The following is a 21,281-nucleotide window of genomic DNA, read 5'->3' on the forward strand; positions in this document are numbered from 1 at the left end:
GCATGGAGTTTGCAGCAGAAAAAGTTGCAGGCTAACTTTTACAATGTGTAGCCAGCAACGTCTATCCAAAAAACAATTGTAGCTTATCTTGATGAGTCAGAAGCCCCCAATGGATCCTGCTTAAAAATTAAAAAAATTAAAAAAATAAATTAAAAGATTTTAAAAAATTAAAAAAATTTCCTGATGGAAAATTAGGGATCTGAGCATACAGTAGTGTTTTCCTCAATAAATAGTGCCACCTTCTGGTAATTTTCAGAGTTTATGAGCCCCTGCAGATGGGGCGGGAGAGGCTGCTTTCCGCCATGCCCTGCCGTGGCTGTAGGGTGTTGTTTTAGATCACTGTACCCATAATACAGACAAGTGTAAGCGTGAGCTGTGAAACTTCTTGTTGCCCAGAGCTATGCTCAAAGGAGGCAGGCTTCACGTGCCTGCCTCTGCCTTCTGCCGTCTGTGTGCTTGTGGGCAGGGCGCTGGCCTGGAGTCAGGCCTGGATTTGAGTTCCTCTTCTGCTGTGTTGAGCCATGTGGCCTCTCTGTCACAGCTCTTGCACAGAACTGGCCTGGAGGCTCGGGTGGGCGGCCTTTTGTAAATTCTCAGCGCGCTCCCCAATAGACAGTGACATTTTTATTCTCTGACATCCTGACTTTGGGTTTCTCTCTCTTTGCCAGGTTGATGAAGAGTATAAGAATCCCCACACAGTGGACAGAGTCCCTCTGGGGAAGCTGCCCCATCTGTGGGGTCAGTCCCTATACATCCTCAGCTCGCTCTTGGCAGAGGTAAGGGACTTGGGGACTTCACAGACTGGAAACCATCTGCTAAGAGGTAGAGCAGACCCCGGAAGAGCACAGGGGCTCTCTGCCCCCGGTGGCTGTGAATGTCGTTGGCATCTCATAGCTTTACGGTCATCTGGAGTGGGTCGGCTCTGAGGCCTGCCGCCCGGGCTTATGTGTCCATGTTTACACTAAACTACTTCAGAGTCAGCTGTGTGCCAAGCGCTCCCGTCACCTTCCACCCCCACCCCCGTATTCCTGGTCTGTGGCTGGAACCAGGTTGAGCTGATGGTCAGCAGGAGACTAGAACCTTCCCAGTCAGGCTCAGCACATGTGTGAAAGATCCAGGTTTGTGGAAGCTGCTACGTCTGCTTCCGGCCACTGCTGGCACAGTCCTGGCCACAGGCAACCAAGTGACTCCATGGTGCTATCTCTGTGAAGGGGCAGCGGCTGGTTTGGCTGTGTTGAACTTTGGGTCAGATGTTCCCTTAGCCCACAACACCCTCACATGGAAGGTCTATGACCTCTGACTCATTTCTTCTTGTTGAACATGTTCTTGCCCCCGTCTTAAGTTTTTAAAATGCAAATGGTTTTATGCCAACTGAAAATCAATCCACCTCCCCAGTGGGGGCTGGGGAGGGTGTGGGGGTGTGAGGATGTGTCAGTGATGTTATCAGATGGGTTCATCTGTCCTCAGAGGCTCTGCCCAGCTTACTCCTCTGGGCCCCTGGGGAGAGGTATGGATGAAAGAGTCCAGGAGAATTGCTGGGAGCTCCAGCCTGTGAGGCTGGTCCAGTCCTGTGTGTTCTGCCAGACTCTAGAAGTGGGGAGGGTAGGGGAGGGTGAGTCGTGAGTCCCATACCATTGGGGTTCCCAATGTAAAGTAAAGCTGTCACAGTGGAAGTGGCCCTCAGGAGCTGTGGGTGCGGAGGTGGGCCACTTGTTTCATGGCTGTGATTGCCATGGGGGTAGGGACTGTCTTCTACTTCTATCTTTATTAGTAGGGAAAACCGCGTCTATCTCTTGGAAAGCCAGCTCTGCCTCTGACTAGCTCCCTGACCTCGGGAGCCTCAGTTTCCACATCTGTAAAGAGGCTGGGCTTAGTCATTTCTGCTGTTCTTTCCAGTTCTGATTTCTGGGTCAGTGAGATGAGGAACAAACAGCTCTGCTCCTGTTGCCTCCTCTTCATTGGAAAGACCTTCCTACACTCCCAGCATTAGGTCCCAGTCCTCCTCAGAACTCCCAGAGCACCTTGATGGCGCTTGCTGAAGACTCTGGTCATTCGTAGAAGCTGTGAAGGGACCCATGTTCAAACAGCGCTCCATGCAAGCAGGGAGGGGAGCTTTGTGTTTCGGGACAGTTAGCCCTTTCTGCCACCTAGCTTAAGTGCATTACCTCAGTTTCCCCACCTGTAAAATGCTAATGGTAGTGCCTCCCTATCAGGAGGCCTGAATGTGACCTTGTACATATAGGAGCTCAGCACAGGACCCTGCAGAGAGTAAGGGCTCAGGGGGTAGGAGTCACTGCTGTTCTTTTCAGTCACACGAGGTGGCGTGTGTGACTAGCCCTGGAGAGCTGGGTGCCAAAGGCACAATATGTTTATCAGTGGCTATCTAAATGGTGTACTGCGTTTTAGAGAAGATAAGCAACTGACCTGAAAAACATAAAGGAATAAAATACTGAATACTTTGAGCCCCCAGATGTTTCATTTTCCAAGTTGGGTTTAAGGTGAAATTTCATTAAGTGCTTTTCAGGGCTAATGCTCCTCTTTTCCTAGGGGTTCCTTGCCACTGGGGAAATCGATCCCTTAAACAGAAGATTTTCCACTTCCGTCAAACCTGATGTTGTAGTACAAGGTTTGTGAGCATGTTTCCTATTCATATTTAACTGTGTAAAGCCAATATTATTTTTTAAGATTTTTGTTTATTTATTTGTCAGAGACCGTGAGAGAGGGAACACAAGCAGGGGTAGTGGGAGAGGGAGAAGCAGACACCCCGCTGAGCAAGGGAGCCCTATGCGGGGCTCGATCCCAGGACCCTGGGATCGTAACCTGTGCCGAAGGCAGACACTTAACAGCTGAGCCACCCAGGCACCCCACCAATGTTATTTTTAATGCGAAAGATTTCCTAGTTTCCTGTTCTGTTTAAGAAGCACAGATGTGTGCTTTAGCGTCTGTCGCTTCTGTGACATCCCTTCCATAACCCATTAGCTCCCAAAGGCAACAGTATTCGTCCCAACCACAATGTTACTTTCTACAAAGCATCTGCTTTCTCGAATCTAAATCTTGATGGCAATTGGGGCACCAATGATTCACTGAGCCCCATTTTTCGCTGCAGTTCTTTAAAAAGTACAACATGGGGGCCCCTGGGTGGCTCCTTGGGTTAAACCTCTGCCTTCGGCTCAGGTCATGATCTCACAGTCCTGAGATCCAGCCCCACATCAGGCTCTCTGCTCGGCAGGGAGCCTGCTTCCCCCTCTGCCTGCCTCTCTGCCTACTTGTGATCTGTCTGTCCAATAAATAAATAAAATCTTTAAAAAAAAAAAAAAAGTACATGACCGTGGCCAAAACTCAAAACCCAAGTGGAGCTGCACTCATTCCTTCCTTTGACGTCTGACTTCTCTCCAGAGTGGCAGTGTTTTCAGCTGTCTCCCCTCCTGTCCCACCGGCAGCCCCTCCAGAGAGCGGGGAGGCCAGCCTGGACGCTGCTGCAGAGCCAGCTCTGCCCAGCCTGGCTGTTTCACGTCTCTGTGCCTCAGGCTCTTCATCATCTGCCCCGCCCCCTCCACTGGGTGGCCTTGAGATGCACTGCGATGGGCCCAAGGAAAGCCCTCAGTGCAGGTCCTCGCTCACCCCTTCCCCTCTCCCTTCCCTCCTGGGGAGGACTCCTGAGGAGTTCACATGCCTCATAGAGCAACTGAGGCACCAGAGCACATTGTGTATGTGCCTTTATTGCGTCTCAGTTACACCGTACATTTCTTTCTTAAAGTGGGGGAGGGGAGAGGCAGAGAGAGAGAATCCTAAGCAGGCTCCATGCCCAGCACGGAGCCCGACATGGGGCTCGATCTCACTACCCCGAGATCATGACCTGAGCTGGATGCTTAAGCGACGGAGCCACCCAAGCGCCTCGACACCATACATTTAAGGACCAGGCCTGTAGCATTCTTCTAGCTGCTGTGTTGACACTCACCCACTCAGTAGGTTAATAACAATTATTGAACAAATGCAAGGCAGTTCTCTGTGTGACTATGGACCTGTTCCCCGACACCTGCCTGGGATGCGGCTGGAGGCCCTGCGGGGATTATCCAGTCAGTACTGCGCTCCAGGCCCTCAGAGGCGCGCCCAGTGGGCGAAACAGCTTGACCAGATAGAAAGTGTGACCATTAGGATGATCATCCCCAACTTACACCTGAGGCTCAGAAGTCAGCTCATTCAGGGACCCCGAGCCAACAGCGGGAGGCGCACACTCCGTGCTGATGTCCGGGTGGGGTGACCCAGCCCGACTCCGTCTGCAGTGGACGCTTACCTGCCACCCGCGCTGCCCAGCGAGCCCGTAAATCCCAAGGCCGCTTTTCCAAGCGCCGGCTGGGCCCCGTTGGTGGGCCTCCGGCTGCAAGTGTCTCCTCAGCGTGATAGACTAGAACAGAAGCAGAAGAGGAAATATAAGAAGGTCTGGCCCGGGGGAAGGAGAAGTGCAGTTTCAGGAACTTGCCCACATACAGCTGTATCAGATCAGAGGCCCACAGGCCTCGGGCAAACCACTTCTCTAGAAGAGTCACTTGTACAGAGAGTGACCACTAATCTCTACGTGGTGTTGGAAGCTTCAGAAGACACCGACGTGAAGGGAAGCCACCCAGCCGCACGTGGCTGATGCTCCCATTTGCTGGGATGGGCTTCCCCACAGGGCCTTGTTGTGAAGCTCAGATGAGATCACGGCTGTGAAAATACTTTGAAAAAGTATCACGTGCTATTTAAATGAGGTGACCTGCAGGTCTCCATGGCATTTATGTGTATTGTACATTCAAGGTGCAATGGCGGGGCTCAGCGGGCCGCTAACAGTAACCAAGCTGTCGTCTAGCCTGACCCCACCGCACTTCCCGTGGCTCTCCTGCAGCCGAACGCACCACCACCCGCTCTCTGTGGCCACAAGTCCCCTCCACCAGTCCCCTTCCCAGGACTCCTGCCCTTTGCCAGAGCACTGTTGTTCTCTTAAAAGCCACATTCAAGGGGCACCTGGGTGGCTCAGTGGGTTAAAGCCTCTGCCTTCGGCTCAGGTCATGATCTCAGGGTCCTGGGATCGAGCCCCGCATCGGGCTCTCTGCTCAGCGGGGAGCCTGCTTCCCCACTCCCTCTGCCTGCCTCTCTGCCTACTTGTGATCTCTCTCTCTCTGTTGAATACATAAATAAAATCTTTGGGGGGGAAAAAAAAGCCACATTCAAGCGGAACTGGTACAGGAGGTGCAGGGCTCGGAGTCCCCGCCCAGGCCCCCACATTCCAGGCATGTGAGTTCCCTGCCTGCTGGGGAGCCAGCCGGCCAGCCGCACTCACGGGAGATGGGGTCCACAGCAGCCCATTTGGGGTGCGGGGCCCAGCTCTCAGGCAGCTCTTACCCACCAGCAAGAGCCTGTGCTGGGCTTCGGGCCCCGGCCAGGCTGCACCAGCACCTTCTAGCAGCCCTGCTTTCCCTTCTCTCCAGAGGGAGTGACCTCCCCCGTCCTTGGTCAGAGCACTCCCTGCGGCCCCACACCACAGTATTGCTCTTTTTGGTTCCTTGAGAGCAGGAGCTCCAGCTTCTCCTGACATCTCCCCAGCCAGAGCTGTCTCTGCTTCTCATCCCAAGGGACAAGAACATAAGACAGTTTAGAATAAAGGCACACCTACGGGGAGGCAGGAGATCATTCGAGATGGGGTAATTTGGCTCAGGACCTGTCGAAGACCGTTTCCAGAAGTCTCTTATCAGACCGTCTGGTGCACTGAGGGCACTTAATAAAAACACATCTTGGGGGCTGGTGAGGTGTGGCAGAGAGAACCAGGAAGAGCAGCAGGACAATTGCTGTCATTTTCAAAGCCCCCCAGCGTGTGTGGAGAGCATCCTGATGTGTATGGCACAGGCCAGAGGAAAGCTCGGTCGGTCACATATTCTCCATGTGAGGAGGTGAAGGCCACGGTCTAATGCACATGCTACGCTCTTGTTCGCAGTTACTGTTCTGGCCGAAAACAGCCACATTCAGGACTTGCTGAGGAAACATGGGGTAAACGTCCAGAGTATTGCTGACATTCATCCAATCCGGGTCCAGCCGGGCCGGATTCTTAGTCACATATATGCCAAGCTTGGTAGGTCTGGGGAGACAGTGGGTGGTTTTGGCAAGGGGGGCATCTTGATTCTAGGTTTGGGGTCTGAGGGGGACCGAGAGGTATAAATTGTGAAGAACTGGGCGAGACACTAAAGCATGGGGTTCGGCCTCTTGGAGGTCAAGAGGAGCTGCACCATAGCACATTCTCACACTCGCTCGCTAGGTATCACCCCAGGGGGGCTTGCCCTTCACCCGATCTGTTGTAAAAATAAGGCGCCCTCTTTGAAAATTCACGATTGGAGCAGCCTTTTGTGTCTTGATAACATTTCTGATTTTTATCTGTGGTCTCAGAAAATGCTCCTTGACCCATTAAAATGGGAGGGGCGTTCTCTTTTTCTAAAACCTAACGTAGTAGGCTCAATATGAAATTAGAAGTGAGCATTAATAAAGTTCTATCAGTGGTTTTATTCCATAGAGATGTTGAACTGGGTGCTGGCTATACATGCATGAAGAGAAGGCGGTGGAATTTTAATTTTTAAAATTTTTGTTTCTAATTCCTCCTTGTCCCATTTTAAAGAAGGGTCAAAGGTATTAGAAAAACCAAACCCTAGAGTGGGTTAATGAAAATAAGCCCGGTCTTAGCCAAAGTTGCTTGGATTACATGTTACCATATTGGTTCTATCTCTAATTTCTCTTTTATTTTTCAAATAGGACGGAATAAGAATATGAAATTGAGTGGGCGACCGTATCGGCACATTGGTGTTCTTGGAACATCTAAGCTATATGTGATTAGGAACCAGATCTTCACTTTCACACCCCAGGTAAGCAGAGCAGGCCGGAAGCAAAGCCACACACGTCCTCTGATTAAGTTCCCTTTCAGTGAGCTGCTGTGAATGCGTCAGAAGGAGGGTGTGTGTGTGTGTGTTCAAACAGCAGTGGGTAGGGTGATTCCCAGTACCCGGTACAATTCTTTACTCAGAGTAGATGCTCAGTAGGCATGGCTTGAAGCAGACTTCATGTGCCATCACTTCCAGTCGCGAGGAGTAGAGAAGTTCACACTGCTTTCCAAATTTGCTAGGGACCTGGCCCTTGACTTGCCACCCTCAAGCCCTGGGTAGCCGTAGTCCCTCACCCTTGCTTAGTCTGTCTGAACACGGTGGCACACAGCCTGTCTGATTTTCAGGCCCCGACCCGCTTGATAGCATCACAAATATACCAATTATGGGATTTTTTTTCAGAGTTTTTGTTTACAAAGGGAAGTACCCCATGGAAGCCAAGCCAAATGTTTTCCATCCGTTTGGCCAGCTAGAAAGATCAGCTGTGGGCTCACTTTGTCACTGTGGACACAGGCCCCCACCCAGGCACACTGTCACCCATGGGGTCCCGGGTCGGTAGCCCATGTTGCTCGCTTTAATCTTGTGTTACTTCCCATTGTAACAAATTTCAGAGTAGAGCAGAGTGTGGCCTAGTCCAGAGGCTAGGAGAACGATTTGATTTTCATCGACACCGGGCGGTAGTGCCTTTAGTTCACATCAACCAGGCCATCAGTTGGGTAGATGCAGTCTCCACTGTCTCACCGGCTCCCAGCGCCCTCCCTTCCCTCACTTAGAGATCCTCTGAGCCCAGCAACCTTAGAATGAGGAGGATTTAAGGAGTTATTGATTTCCTTTCAGGGACAGCGGTGTTGGGCCAGGTGCTTAAATCCTCATCGGAGGAGCTGTAATTAGATCTGGCCATACACCTTTCCCTTCCACGCGAATGTAGCTGCGGCTCCTGGGCAGGCGACAGATTGATTTTTTGCCCGATGGCAAGGAGAGCCCCTTGATGGGGGAGGATGACAGCCAGGATTGAGCCTCTTCTCTGGGAACAAAATGCAAGGATTAGCATTGCCGTGAATGACAGCTGGGGTTGTGTCGAGGGAATGGAGGACAGCCTTTCACTGGGCCTGATCTGACTTGCAGTTCACCGACCAGCATCACTTCTACCTGGCCCTGGACAATGAGATGATCGTGGAGATGCTGAGGATCGAGCTGGCCTACCTCTGCACCTGCTGGCGAATGACAGGCAGACCCACGCTCACCTTCCCCATCACCCACACCATGCTCAGTAAGTCTCTGAACTTGATCTGCCTGATTCATGTCCCACTGTTGATTTGGGCCCCTTCCAAAATGTTTAAAACAAGTCAAAGCCAAGTACTGAAGGGGGTTCTTAACAGATTGGTTTCCGAGCTCAGGAATCTTCCATAAGTATTTTAATTAGATTGTACTGAGGAAGACATTTCTACGCATGCCCCCCAAACCAAAAAGTATTCCCAGATTAAGTAAACTCACTTGTCTTTTTTTCTTTTCCTTTTTCCCTTAGCAAATGATGGCTCAGACATTCATTCTGCAGTTCTTTCTACAATTAGAAAACTAGAGGATGGATATTTTGGGGGAGCCAGGTAATTTGTGATTTTTTTTTTATAAAGTATCATGACCTTTCTTAAAAGTCCTTTGTTGCTCTTCTCCCACTTTTCATATCAGTTGCTGAACGTGGAAGTGTGGAGCTTTAGACTAAAAAAGAAGTTAAATCTTGGGCATTCACCCATGTAGAGCTGGAATTGTATCAAAAGCAGCTCTTGGGGGGTGTTTGTGCAGCTTTTATGGCTGCCAGGAGGCCTGGGGCATAGAGAGGTGAATGTACGAGTCTGTCTGCAGGGGCATTCTGGGATCGCTTGTATGGGATGATGCCGGGTCTGTTTCTGGTTAGAAGGCCTGGCAGTAAACACCCAGTGCCTAGGTCTGGTAGGTGCTCGGAGACACTCCTTGAATTGACTTGAGCGTGCTGTCCCCTGAAGAATGAATCACAGAACTTTATAAATTTCTTTGGTGGCCCTCAGAGCAGGGTGCCGGAATGGGCCTGCCTAGACTATTGCCTCTCATCCTCAGTGGAGCGATACGTACCCTGGTTTGCAGGCCCGTGGTACCAGATGCTCCCCAGTAATATGGGTAAGCACCTCGAGTGACGGGGGGCTCACCTCCTGGAAAAACTGATTCCGTTCTTGTACGCTCTGACTGTCACAAGGCAGAAATTTTCTCGATATCATCTGTGCCCCGATCTCTCCAAATCCCCTAGAATATGTGAGAAAGGTTCTAAGAGAACCTCACTGTAAAGCTGGCCACGCGTAGTCTGGGCCCTGTAGTCTTCCACTGGGTCCCTGCTAGAATGCCAGTTGCTAAGTATTTGGGCATTGAAGTCAGCCCTTCTCAAGTCTTCCCACCCTAGGAACCCTGCTGCCACTGTAATGTTTTTTAAAGCGGCGGTAAGATGCTCGTAACGTAAAATTTACCCTCTTGGCCGTTTTAAAATATACAGTCCAGTAATGTTAAGTACACTCACACGGTTGTGCAACCAGTCTTCAGGACTCCTTTCATCTTGCAACACTGAAGCTCTCTCCCCATTATACAACAGCTCCCCCGTTCCTGCCCCAGCCTCTGGCAGCTGCCCTTGTGTTTTCCGTCTCTAGGTGTCTCAACTGAGTGGACCCATGCAGTATGGATTTTTGTCCCTGGCCTTTTTGTCCCTTCAGAGTTGAGTTCCTGTACTTCTAAGTGCTGGGATTGGCACTTCTGCTCCCAGAGCTTACTGGGGAGTTTTGCAGCAGACGTGAATGGCCCTCAATCTGAGCTTCTCCTCGAAGCGTCCGCAAGACTGTCCCCAGCATCTGCATCCGCCATCTACATTTCTAGGGCTAGCACCGTCACTGCACTTGGCCTGCACTTTGTATGTTTCACGTCCAGTTTGGATAAGCTGCCACCTGGTGTGTGGCATCATGGCCCAGAGAAAATACCATATGCCCGTAATTAACTGCTTTTCAGAATGAACTCTTGAACTGAAATCTAATCATTGTCCAAAAGAATACGGTCTGTAGTTAATGGCTCACTTGCGGTGTGCCCCGTGTTGGTTTGTACCGTCTGATTGAGTCTTCACTTTGTCTTGTGGGCTGTATTCCTTTTTTTTTTTTTTTCAAGATTTATTCACTTATTTATTTGACAGACAGAGACCACAAGTAGGCAGAGAGAGAGGAGGAAACAGGCTCCCTGCCAAGCAGAGAGCCCGATGCGGGGCTTGATCCCAGGACCCTGGGATCATGACCTGAGCTGAAGGCAGAGGCTTTAACCAACTGAGCCACCCAGGCGCCCCTATGCCTGTGTTTTTAATCTTAGCAATCTTACTGGGAAAATACAGTCTCTCTGTCGTAATATTTTGCATTTATTTATAATTTTGTTCACGTTTGACAGTTAAACATTTTTTTGTGTAAACTTTGTCAGTGTCTTGTTCCATTTTTCCATTTGTTCTTACTGGTTGTAAGAGCTGTTTGATATTATGAAAATTAGTCCTCTGTTTCCATACTATTACCACAAATGTTTTTTTTCCAGTGTATCAACTTGTCTTTTGACTTCATTTCATGCCGTACAGGTTTTTGATTTTTACGTTGTTAGACTGATATTTATCCTCATTGATTCTAGGTTTTGTGCCATGTTTGCAAAGGCCTTTCCTTAGAAATTATTCTTAAAAGATATAGAATGGAGAAAAGGATAATATTTTATTGTTTTTAAAATTTTTTTCTTTTTAGGATTTTATTTATTTATTTGACAGACAGAGATCACAAGTAGGCAGAGAGGCAGGGAGAGAGAGAGGGGGAAGCAGTCTCCCCACTGAGCAGAGAGCCTGATGCGGGGCTCAATCCCAGGACCCTGGGATCATGACCTGAGCCGAAGGCAGAGGCTTTAACCCACTGAGCCACCCAGGCGCCCCTGTGTTCCTGTTGTACAGACAAGGGGCTGTAGGCTCAGAGAGCAAGGGCCACACAGTAAAGAGGTACAGGAGCTCTGTATGAACACGGAAACCAGGCTCTCATCTCCATGACGAGCTGGACGAGGGCTTAACAAAAATCAGGAGGGCCTCCTGTTCCCAGAGTATGGCAGATGACCCGGAGAGTCGTGGACAGGAGCAGGAATGCCTAGGCTCCGTGGGCTGCCTTTCCTATGAAGTTCTTGATAATTAAAACTGAATCTCATTATGACTTCTCCTTAGGTTTGAGGGTCTTTAAAAAGCTGAATTCACCCCCGTTGCCAGACCTTCCCTCCGCACCCACCTGGGGTATCTTGCTCTCAGAAGCCTTTGTGCATTGCCCCCGTCTCAAGTTTGACCTGCCCTTTCAACTTCCTTCAGAGAGAAACTTTCCATTGTCTCTTTTTGCACACTCCACCGCCCCTCACCTCCTCCTGTCCCCAGTCTCAAGGCAACAGAATCATTAGAATCTAGAAGGAAAAGATTTTACTCATTAACCAAAAGGCTTTTCTTTCCTTCCCTCGGGCCATGTTTCTTGCTGTAGTCCGTTTGCCCACTGAAGCTTAGGCACGCCCGAATTCATCTGCATCGCAGGCTTCACTGTGCTCCTTAAACTGTTTTCCTCAGCCTTTTCAACTAAGCCCTCATCTGATGCTGATAGCTCCGAGGAGCCGATTGTCTTCTGCCTCCAGAGCTACCTTTTTTTTTTTTAAGATTTTATTTATTTGAGAGAGAGAGAGAGAGAATGTGGGGAGGAGCAGAGGGAGAAGGGCAAGCAGACTCTGCACTGAGCTCTGAGCCTGCCCCGGGGCTCGATCCCAGGACCCTGAGATCACAACCTGAGCTGAAATCAAAAGTCAGAGGCTTAACCTACGGAGGCACCCAGGCGCCCCCAGAGCTAACATTTTAAGAAGCGCGTAGTGGCGGCTTTCTGTAGGCTGGCCCTCCCTCGTGTTTCCTGAACCTAGGACCCCACGTTGCCAAACCCAGCTTGCGGTTTTCAGTGGAACTTTTCCCAGCCTGAAAATGTAGTAAGACCACTCTGTGAACCTGCTCCAGTCTAGGGATGGCCCCATCGCATTCCTTCTAGAAAGAACTTTGTCTCTGAGACTGCCTCTCCTCTCAGAGACCTCTCATATACCTGTTCCTGGGTGACCATATTGCATGGTAGGTTTTGTTCTGGTCCAGTTTTAAGGCAGAACCACCCCCCCGGCCAAGGCTTGATTTGGTTCTAGTTAAAAGTGGTTTAGTCCATTTGTTTTGTAAAACTTTGGTTGGTTCAGTAAAATGGATTTCTGTTTGTGTTGGGTTTGGGAGAAAGAAATCAGCATGATTCATTTTAGCTTTTAATATGCTCCGTGCTCCCACTTTATACTTGGTATTGAATTTTCGTTTTAATTTCTTGGCCGACTACTTATGTGGGGCGCTCTGCAAAGTGACGTATTAATCAATTCTGGCAGAAGCACCATCTGGTTGTTGAAAAGTCTCTCTCTGATTCACAGTGGAAGTTTGTCCACGTGCATCTGTATCTCTAACCTAGTGTCTCCTTGGCAGAGTAAAATTAGGGAGCCTTTCGGAATTTCTTACTACGTCTTTCTACACATATCTGACCTTCCTGGATCCAGACTGTGATGAGAAGTTGTTTGATGATGACAGTGAAGGGAGCTTCAGTCCCGATTCGGATTTGGGAGGGTACTTGGAAGACACCTATAATCAAGGTATGGCTTGGAATGCCTTTGCAGGTGGTTCACTGAATTTATTTAAACCTTGGCATTGTGATAAAATTGCCGCACGTACAGAAAATGATTGGTAATTAACATAACAAAAAGAGGCTTTGGGAACTCGCATCTATTAAAATGAATAAAATGCCAGTTTATAAATCTACACTGCAGAAGTGTTTTTTTTAAACCTAGAGGGACAAAGGGTTTCAGGAATGAGGATTCTTCACAAAATATACTCTGAAGACGAAACACATTGCTTGAATTTTCAAAGGAATGGTAGAGTCATCCAGGTTTGGTTGGATAATGGGGATGAAATCCTGTGTGTATAATATTTCTCAAACGGAGCAAGGTTTTTGGGTTGAAGTGACCGGTTTTTACTTTCGCGCAGTACATGGAATGGGGGCTGGGCATTCCATAGTGCTTAGCTCCCTGGTGACCGATTAAAACAAAAGATCAGATGTTTGCTGCTGGCCCTCAGGGTTTTCATACGCTTTCAAGTTCATCTTGGTACGATGTGTATCTATCTTGACCTGTATTTTCTTTTCCTAGGGTGAAGGGCTTCCAAACAGTAACTTTATAAGCATGTACGTTATCTTTGTAAACGTCTTTAGCCTCCAGCAGTGGGGGTGCAGGGATTTGTATCAGAATGTTGTCCCCCCATTGAAGCTCCTTAGCGCCGCCTATAGGATCAGCACTACACGGTGTCACGGTGACACGTTGACATATGTCTGCAGCTCGTTTTCACTAGCTCTTTCTCTTGCTTGTCCAGTTACAGAGAGCGAAGATGAACTGGACCAGTATATCAACCACCTCCTACAAAGCACATCCCTGAAGTGCTATCTGCCCCCTCTTTGTAAGAAGACAGAAGACAGCCATGTTTTCAGTGCCATCCACTCCACTCGGGATATACTTTCCGTGATGGCGAAAGCAAAGGGTTTGGAAATTCCATGTGCGTTAAGAAGTCTTCTCTGCCTGTTAAAGTAACTTCTCAGAGTAATGCATGAGCATAATTTAAAAGTCAGGATTCTAGAAGACAACAACATGTAGACGTTTCCTGCCTCATCCCTCCCCTCCCCACTGACCCAGTCCTTCTACAGAGAGACAACCGCTTTCAACTCTTCGTCGTTTCTCCTGGTGTTTACATATCTCTGTTTTTCTAAAACAGTCTGTGTATCTTGCCATCTTTAGATGCGTCGACCTTATTCCGTGTCTGGTGGCCTTCTCTAATTGCGGATGAGGATTCAGCTGTCCTCAGTCCCTACTCCTCTACGTTCCTTCCCATAACCTAGTGATGTCGTTGGATTAAAGCGTCGTTAAATCCGTATTCGCTCTTTATATTAATACGTGCACGCAAGTATTATTCTCAGCTGAGCATTATAGTATCCTGTGATCATACTACTGTTTTTATTTTTGGGTTCTTCTGAAGTTAACACTAAAGTTAAAGTCAACTTTAAAAGTCAGTAATACTATTAACTTTATTGAAAGTTGCTCTATCTTTTCATTTTGGTTTGCCCCCTTTCGCTACTTCCCAGTGGCCCACGATACAAATTTCCACAGGGTTAGTCATTTCCATGAGTCTGTCAGCTATATACTTAGCGTCCACGAGTTTCCTTCTGTCTAGTTGATGGTCCTCTAGGCCTGTTGCACACCTGACATTCTGGGACTTCTCTTTAATCTTTGCAATAGTGGAACACATTCTAGAACTATTTCAAAAGGTTAAAAAAAAAAAAAAACCACTGGTACAGTAGCAGAAGGGCAGGCACAGCGCTGCCAAGCCTTCAACCTGCTTGTTTCTGAAGTTCACGGCCCCTTTTGCCTGTTTGCCTCCGTGTCTGGGTTGTCAGCTTTATCCTGGGATCTTCCCACACCAGCATCCTGGAGAGTTTCTGGAGACTTCTTGTCTCCTGGGTTGGCTCTCCTGTTTTCTGTGTCTCTGTTTTCCTATTTCTTAGCTTACTCTTTTTCTGGTCAAAACATCCAGCACTTTCCTGAGAAATAGTACATGGTGAGAAGAATTGTCAAGACCTTTTGAGTCTGAAAACATCTACAAATATTCTATATATCCATTTGAGAGTTTGGGCAGAGAATTCTAGATTGAAAATGAATTTTTCATCAGGATTTTGAAAGCAGTGCTTTACTGTCCTTTTGCTACCAGTGTTGCTGTTGAGAAATCTAAACCCATTCTGATGTTTGTTCCTTCAATATAAACTGTTTCTCTCTTTGAAATTTTTTTGGATCTTCTCTGCTCCCAGGTTGTGAAATTTCAGTGATGTGCCTGGACCAGGGTCTATTTTCATCCACTGTGTGGAGGCTCAGTGCACCCATTCAATCTGGAAATTTGTTTTTCAGTCCTGTAAAGTTTTTCTGAAAAATTTTTTTAAAAAGATTATATTCATTTATTTGACAGAGAGAGAGAGATCACAAGTAGGCAGAGAGGCAGGGAGAGAGAGGGGGGGAAAGCAGGCTCCCCGCTGAGCAGAGAGCCCGACGCAGGGCTCCATCCCAGGACCCTGAGATCATGACCTGAGCTGAAGGCAGCAGCTTTACCCACTGAGCCACCCACGTGCCCCTGAAAATTTCTTGACTCATGTCCTTCCCTACATTTAGTCTGTTCTCTCTCGCTGGTACGCACGGATTCCAGTGTTGACCTCCTGGAGAAGGCTTTATCGTTTCTCTTCGGTCTTCCATTTCTCTGTCTTTTGCTCTGTTCTGAGGGTCGTTGCTTCAACTTTTAGTTCCATCCCGTCAGCTGAGTTTCTGTACTTCGGCTCTTGTGTTTTCAATCTTTGTTCTCTGAGTTGCGTCCATTCTTGTTCCATGCACGCAATTCAGTTAACTAAGAATATTAACAGCAGGGGGTTGAGGTTTGGTTTTTACATTTTTCTTCTCCCTGAATGGTTTCCAGGTCCCCCAAGTCAACTTTTCCTGTTTTGGTTTCGGTCTTCCACGTTAGTCTTTCCTGGAATGCGGAGTGTTCTGTGCTTCTCCTGGCGCGCCTGTCAGTGTCTCAGGGCGGAGGAGCGGCACCTGGGGCTTTAACGGGTGTAGGCCGTGTAGACTTCCCAGAGATACTCTACCGTCTCTTCTGCCATCTCCTTTCTGACAGGTCAGGCTCTGGTCACTTGGAGCTGTACAGTCTCCTATCCCACCACAGTCCTTCAGACCTGCCACACGCCCCACCTTCGCTTTTACCGCTTCAAAGAGCCTTCTAGTCTTCTGTCCAGGGGAGCAAGGCAGTGGCTGAGCTGTGTGGGTTAGAGGAAGGTGTCTAGAGAGCTCACTGCTTCTTCCACAGCTTCTGTCCAGTCTTCCTTATTTCTGGATACCCCTTCAAGATCCCCCAGTTCCAGAGGTGTGTAGTGCAGCAAGCTCCTGAGACTTCTAAAGATTCTCGGATCTAAATCTGGCTGGCTGTTGGTTGTTCCCACTGCAGACTTGGGGTTTGGTTGCCATGTGTCTACTAAGTCCGTTATCTTTCATTCATCAGCTTTCCCCCACTTCCAAAATGTCATTACTACTGTTTTCTCTCCCGCTTTTCCCTATTCTTGAGGATTTGTCTTTAAAAAAAAAAAAATTAGGGGCTGCTGGGTGGCTCGGTTGAGTGTCTGCCTGGGGTCATGATCCTGGGGTCCTGGGATCGCGCTTGTGGCAGGCTCCCTGCTCCTCCCTCCCGCTCATGCTCTCTCTCGCTACCTCTCTCTCTCAAATAAATTAATAAAATCTTTAAAAGATGTTTAAAAATTTTTAAAAATGATTTTCTGCCATGTTAGTGGGGTTTGAGAGAAAGTAAAATTAGAATGTGTATGTCCTTTACTCGTATAACCTGGAGGTCTATAAATGCCTTTTAAATATGCCCCATCTCTATCTTGAAAGCCCCCTATTTTCCCAAGATGTTAAGATCTAGCCTGGAAGACACAGATGGCTTGATGAATAAGTACTGATAATGACAGCATCCGAAGGTGGTGAAACACCAGAAGCTCCAACACGGGGCTCTGGCAAAGTGAAATGCACACCAGACTCCCGGGAGCTGGACGCCTTCCTTACAAGAAGGCCAGTGACCTTGCTCACATGCTCTTCCTTCTCTGGTTCCTAGTCTCCTCATCTGAAAGACAAAGGTTGGCCTCAGTCATTTCCAAGGCTCCTTTCAGCCCTTAGATGCTATGTCATTTCCCCGGAGTTCCAGGAGAGAAAAGCAAAATTCAGCCCCTTAAATTAAGCAAGACCCATGTCCTGCTCAGTTCTTGTTCCCAGATTTAACACATGATGTGGCTACATGGTAAATTCTTGCTGAAATTAAACTAAGTAAGTACTCATTCTTTCAATTGGTTTGTATTGGACAAGGAGTAGGCCCCATGCCTCTCAAAAGAAGTATCTTATCCTTCCTCCTCTTCAGAAGGGTTTCCTTTATGCTTTTGTTTTCTAGTTGTTCCCATGACTTTGCCAACTAAAGTTCTGAGTGCTCACCGGAAATCACTAAATCTTGTTGATTCTCCTCAGCCACTCCTAAAAAAGGTGAAGTATTTAGAATCACTTTTTTTTTTTTTTAAGTGTAATGTTTTTCAATGCTGATATAGTCCTAAGAACTCTTTTACAAGGTTGAACTTGAAAGATCATATTTTTTGATATCTAGGACTTTGAGGATTGGAAGTTCTGGGTTTCAGTGGGAACCCCCTCACTTAGTTGTTGGCAGTCTGCTTTGGGTCTGTATTCACAATGCATTTGATGCAAACCTTTATATTTTGCATGGGGGAAAAGGCCTTTCTGCCCTGTCATTAGAGTCTGTCACACTGGAGGAAATAAGCTAGCTCACTACCTAGCCCTGTCCTATCCGTGCCAGCGAGCCAAAGCCAGGCCCCAATTTGCAGAACAGGGAACAAAACTAGAAAGAGATCCCCAAGGAGAAAAAAATCTCAGGGTGTTCTCCACCAGTTCCCATAATTTCTTTTATCTAGAAGTCTCCCTTAATTTTATCCCACATGAATAGAAAGATTCAGTGTCTACTGGAGAATCTTTTAACCTAACCTCAGTTTTAGGTCATTTAAAGCTTACATGCTTTTTGTGTTTGTTTTGCTTTCAAAAGGATATTTTATTGTAGCACCAACTATATAAAGGCGGGCCTGGCAGAAGCAGGAGACCGGGGGTGGGGACTGCGCCATTGGTGTTCTCCCAGCGGCCTCCTCCCCTCCACTCTGGTGGGAGCCGCTAGCCTGAGTTCTAATACCAGGGGTTGGTTTTCACCTGTTTTTCAACTTTGCATAAATAAAACTTACACATATTTTAACCCATTCGGCCTGATCTCTTGCAAACATCGAGTAGCATAGTGATTCGCTGATCAGAAACAGTAAAACCTATAAATGAGAAGCTACAGCAGAGTCCCCAAGAGCCTGGAGCCCAACAGTGACAGAGTTCCAAGACCCCGCTGGTGTTACTTCCCGGTCTTCCGTGAGTTCACATGCTTAGCTTCTCTCCCCTGCTCTTTGTCTTTTGTGTGGCCAGGCGCCTGAAGAGGACTTCCAGTGGCCCAGAGATGACCAGGGTGACGTGGACTGTGAGAAGCTCGTGGAGCAGCTGAAAGATTGTGCGAACCTCCAGGAACAAGCAGACATTCTGTACATTCTGTATGTAATAAAGTAAGTTTACGGTCTTCGCCAGCCCCAGCTCGCTCCGTTCTCCTTGACTCTTTGTTCTAGTTTTCTTGGCCTTCCAGCACACCAGGTCACGATTCAGCCGGATTATCCAGGATCACCACAAACAGACTTCTATCCCCTTCTCTGCCTACTAGCACTGGCCTCCTGGAATGAGAAGGCTGAGCGAGGCCAGGATCTCACTGCTTCCTGTTGTTAGGCTTCTGTTTCAAATAGAAGGGATGCTTTGGTAAGATGGAACCCTCTTGGTGAGACTCAGAGGCACCAGCAGGGCCCCCAGAGCTTGGCAGAATGTGTGGTGATTCATTTCCTTCCCTGCCAAGTGAGCTCTGCTGCAAGAGAATCCGGCCCGTAAGCATTGCAGGCCATACTTCTGGGGTTTTCCCTCTCTCGACAGGGGCCCCAGCTGGGACACAAATCTTTCCGGACAACACGGGGTCACGGTTCACAACCTCCTCAGCGAGCTCTACAGGAAAGCTGGCTTGAACCAGGAGTGGGGTTTGATCCGCTATATCTCTGGCCTGCTCAGGAAGAAAGTGGAAGTCCTGGCGGAGGTCAGAGCAAGCGCACTCGGGACTTCCGTGTGTTCTTTCCAGCCCCGTGCCCTCTTTCTGTTGTAAAGCTGGAAGTGAGCACCTCCTATTTGTAGAGAAAAGCAGTTATCGAACACACAGATGGGACAGGCCCGCCTCTCCTGGCCTCCCACTGCTCTTGGAGGGCAAACAAAGGAAATGAAATGCAAGTTGATTAGTTTGGTTCCTTTTTAGCTGCAGAAGAAGGTTTACCAAGAAATAAAATGAAAATGCTCTGTGGCCTGGCAACCCTTTCATGCAGCGTTCTTAATTCTGCCCATCTGCAGTGCAATCATGATTAACGTTTTAACCCTGAGGTCCTGCAAAACCCAGAACTGCTTTCTAAGACATTAGAGTGCAGTGTTACCGTTAAGGCGACAGGTGTTTGTTGTACGTGAATAATGGGGACACTTGACAACTGAAGACTTTAACCCTTAACATTGGTATCTTTGGACTCATGGCAGCTCATCTCCCTTGTGGAATAGCTGCGTATGCAGTGTGTTTGCTCTGCTGGGTGGGCACCGAGTACCCTAGAGGGCCCTGCAGGGCCAGGCCCAGGCCACAGAGCTCACAGGGCCCCAGCCCTGCCTGGGTTGCTCAGTCTGGGGTCTATACATGAATTTTCAAATAAACGGCAACCTGGGTTATAAAGTTTGTCAAGGTAAATTTATGGTCTTATGGGCGGTGACACTTGCCTGTTGGCTTTGCTGACTTCCCCCTCTCCCCCACTGTCACCGTGGCCCTCACCCTTTTCCCTACGTGATTAGGCCTGCACGGACCTGCTGTCACACCAGAAGCAGCTCACGGTGGGCCTGCCGCCAGAGCCCCGGGAGAAGACTATCTCTGCGTAAGCCTTCAGCCTCGGGACCTGACGTTTGTGGGGCTTTGTGGGACTGTGTTGAGAGCATCTGTGCCATCTACCACTCAGGAAGAGGGTCTTTGTTTGTTTTAAAGATTTACTTAGTTGAGAGAGAGCGAGAGCACGAGCCCGGGTTGCGGGGAGCAGAAGGAGAGGGACAAGCAGACTCTGCGCTGAGCAGGGAGCCCTACCCGGGGCTCAGTCCCACCAGCCCGAGACCATGGCCTGAGCCGAAATCGAGAGTTGGATACTAACCTGACTGAGCCACCCAGGCGCCCCAGGAAGAGGGTCTTTTTAAAACCCTGTCACTTGGGAGCCTCCCACGGGAAAATAAGGCTGTTCTGTGGAGGGCAGGGCAAGACCCCTCCTGGGCATCTCTCATGGTGCTTGTGTCTTGATGCTTCTTCCTAGTCCCCTGCCCCCCGAGGAGCTCACAAAACTCATCTACGAAGCCAGTGGGCAGGACATCAGCATCGCTGTCCTCACACAGGTCCGGGGGCTGGGGAGGGGCGGGGCGGGGCGGCCGCCTTCCTCCAGGCGCAGGGGCCTCTCCCCCCGCAGCTGGGCTCTGCAACGCCGCCCGGGCATGTGTCTGCTTCAGGAGATTGTGGTCTACCTGGCCATGTACGTCAGGGCGCAGCCCAGCCTCTTCGTGGAGATGCTCAGACTCCGGATCGGACTGATCATTCAGGTGATGGCCACGGAGCTGGCACGGAGCCTGAACTGCTCAGGTACGTGTGTGCAATTGGACTCTCGGGGGGCGGGGGGGGTCCCGCCCTCTCACCCTGCCCCACGGGGAGCCTGCCCAAGGGTTTGGGAAGCAGAGCTTCTGGGCCTTTGCTTGTGCTCATGCTTTCCCAGGTTCTGTCATGTAGACGCGGACTTTCATGCGTCAGGGAGAGTGAGGCACGAGGGTCCTTGGGCCCTGCGTCTGTAGCTAAGTTCCTACTGTATGTCCTTGCGGCGAGAGGCCATCCCCCACTTCCTAGCACCTCCCACTGGGAGTCACCCTGCCGATTTAGAGATGTAAGTGAACAGTGAGACGCGCTCCAACACTGGGAATCATCACAGTGTGAAAAATTACGTGTCCGAATATTGAAACCACAGGTTAGAATCACCGAGGAGCAGTCCTGTTCATCCCTGAACTGGTAGTGAGGGCATCCCAAGCAGGGAGACCCGCCACAGTGGCCTTTGTCACCACCTCCCCCAGGCCCACCTGCCTCTACGTGCCACCAGCCCTGTGTCAGAGACACTTAAAAGGTGTGTATTTATAGGAGAAGAAGCTTCTGAAAGTTTGATGAACCTCAGCCCTTTCGACATGAAAAGCCTCCTGCACCATATTCTCAGTGGAAAAGAGTTTGGCGTCGAGAGAAGCAGTAAGTAAATGCTCAGTTCACCATTTTGGGGGACCAGAGGGGGCCGGGCTGGCGGGCCCAGGGGCTCCCGATACTGCGGTCGTGGACAGAATCTATGAGGTTCAGATTGCTACTTTATGGGGAGGTACAGTCCTAGGTCCAGATTTCAGCCTATTGGCCTCTGTGACCCCTCAGCGACCTGCTGCTAGTGCTGTTTGTCTCGTGTGGGTGTG

At 49.1% G+C, this 21,281-nt stretch overlaps 1 protein-coding gene across 12 annotated transcripts in view; it reads left to right on the plus strand.

Moving 5' to 3' along the window:
* PHKA2 (phosphorylase kinase regulatory subunit alpha 2) overlaps window positions 1-21,281 on the plus strand; it is a 73,501-nt gene that overhangs the window by 41,308 nt on the left and 10,912 nt on the right. For all 12 annotated transcript variants that reach the window (XR_014307346.1, XR_014307347.1, XR_014307348.1 and 9 more), the window contains 15 exons: window positions 669-776; window positions 2,548-2,626; window positions 5,969-6,103; window positions 6,775-6,884; window positions 8,025-8,169; window positions 8,425-8,503; window positions 12,451-12,614; window positions 13,387-13,566; window positions 17,041-17,129; window positions 18,114-18,247; window positions 18,660-18,816; window positions 19,602-19,681; window positions 20,105-20,183; window positions 20,295-20,424; window positions 20,968-21,069. Coding sequence is in view for 9 of the 12 variants with exons in the window: in XM_082718367.1 (XP_082574493.1) it covers window positions 669-776; window positions 2,548-2,626; window positions 5,969-6,103; window positions 6,775-6,884; window positions 8,025-8,169; window positions 8,425-8,503; window positions 12,451-12,614; window positions 13,387-13,566; window positions 17,041-17,129; window positions 18,114-18,247; window positions 18,660-18,816; window positions 19,602-19,681; window positions 20,105-20,183; window positions 20,295-20,424; window positions 20,968-21,069 (1,771 nt within the window). In the remaining 3 variants the exon portion in view is untranslated. The remainder of the gene's footprint in view (window positions 1-668; window positions 777-2,547; window positions 2,627-5,968; window positions 6,104-6,774; window positions 6,885-8,024; window positions 8,170-8,424; window positions 8,504-12,450; window positions 12,615-13,386; window positions 13,567-17,040; window positions 17,130-18,113; window positions 18,248-18,659; window positions 18,817-19,601; window positions 19,682-20,104; window positions 20,184-20,294; window positions 20,425-20,967; window positions 21,070-21,281) is intronic.

This window comes from Mustela nivalis (assembly GCF_964662115.1).
Source record: "Mustela nivalis genome assembly, chromosome: X".
Lineage (NCBI taxonomy): Eukaryota > Metazoa > Chordata > Mammalia > Carnivora > Mustelidae > Mustela > Mustela nivalis.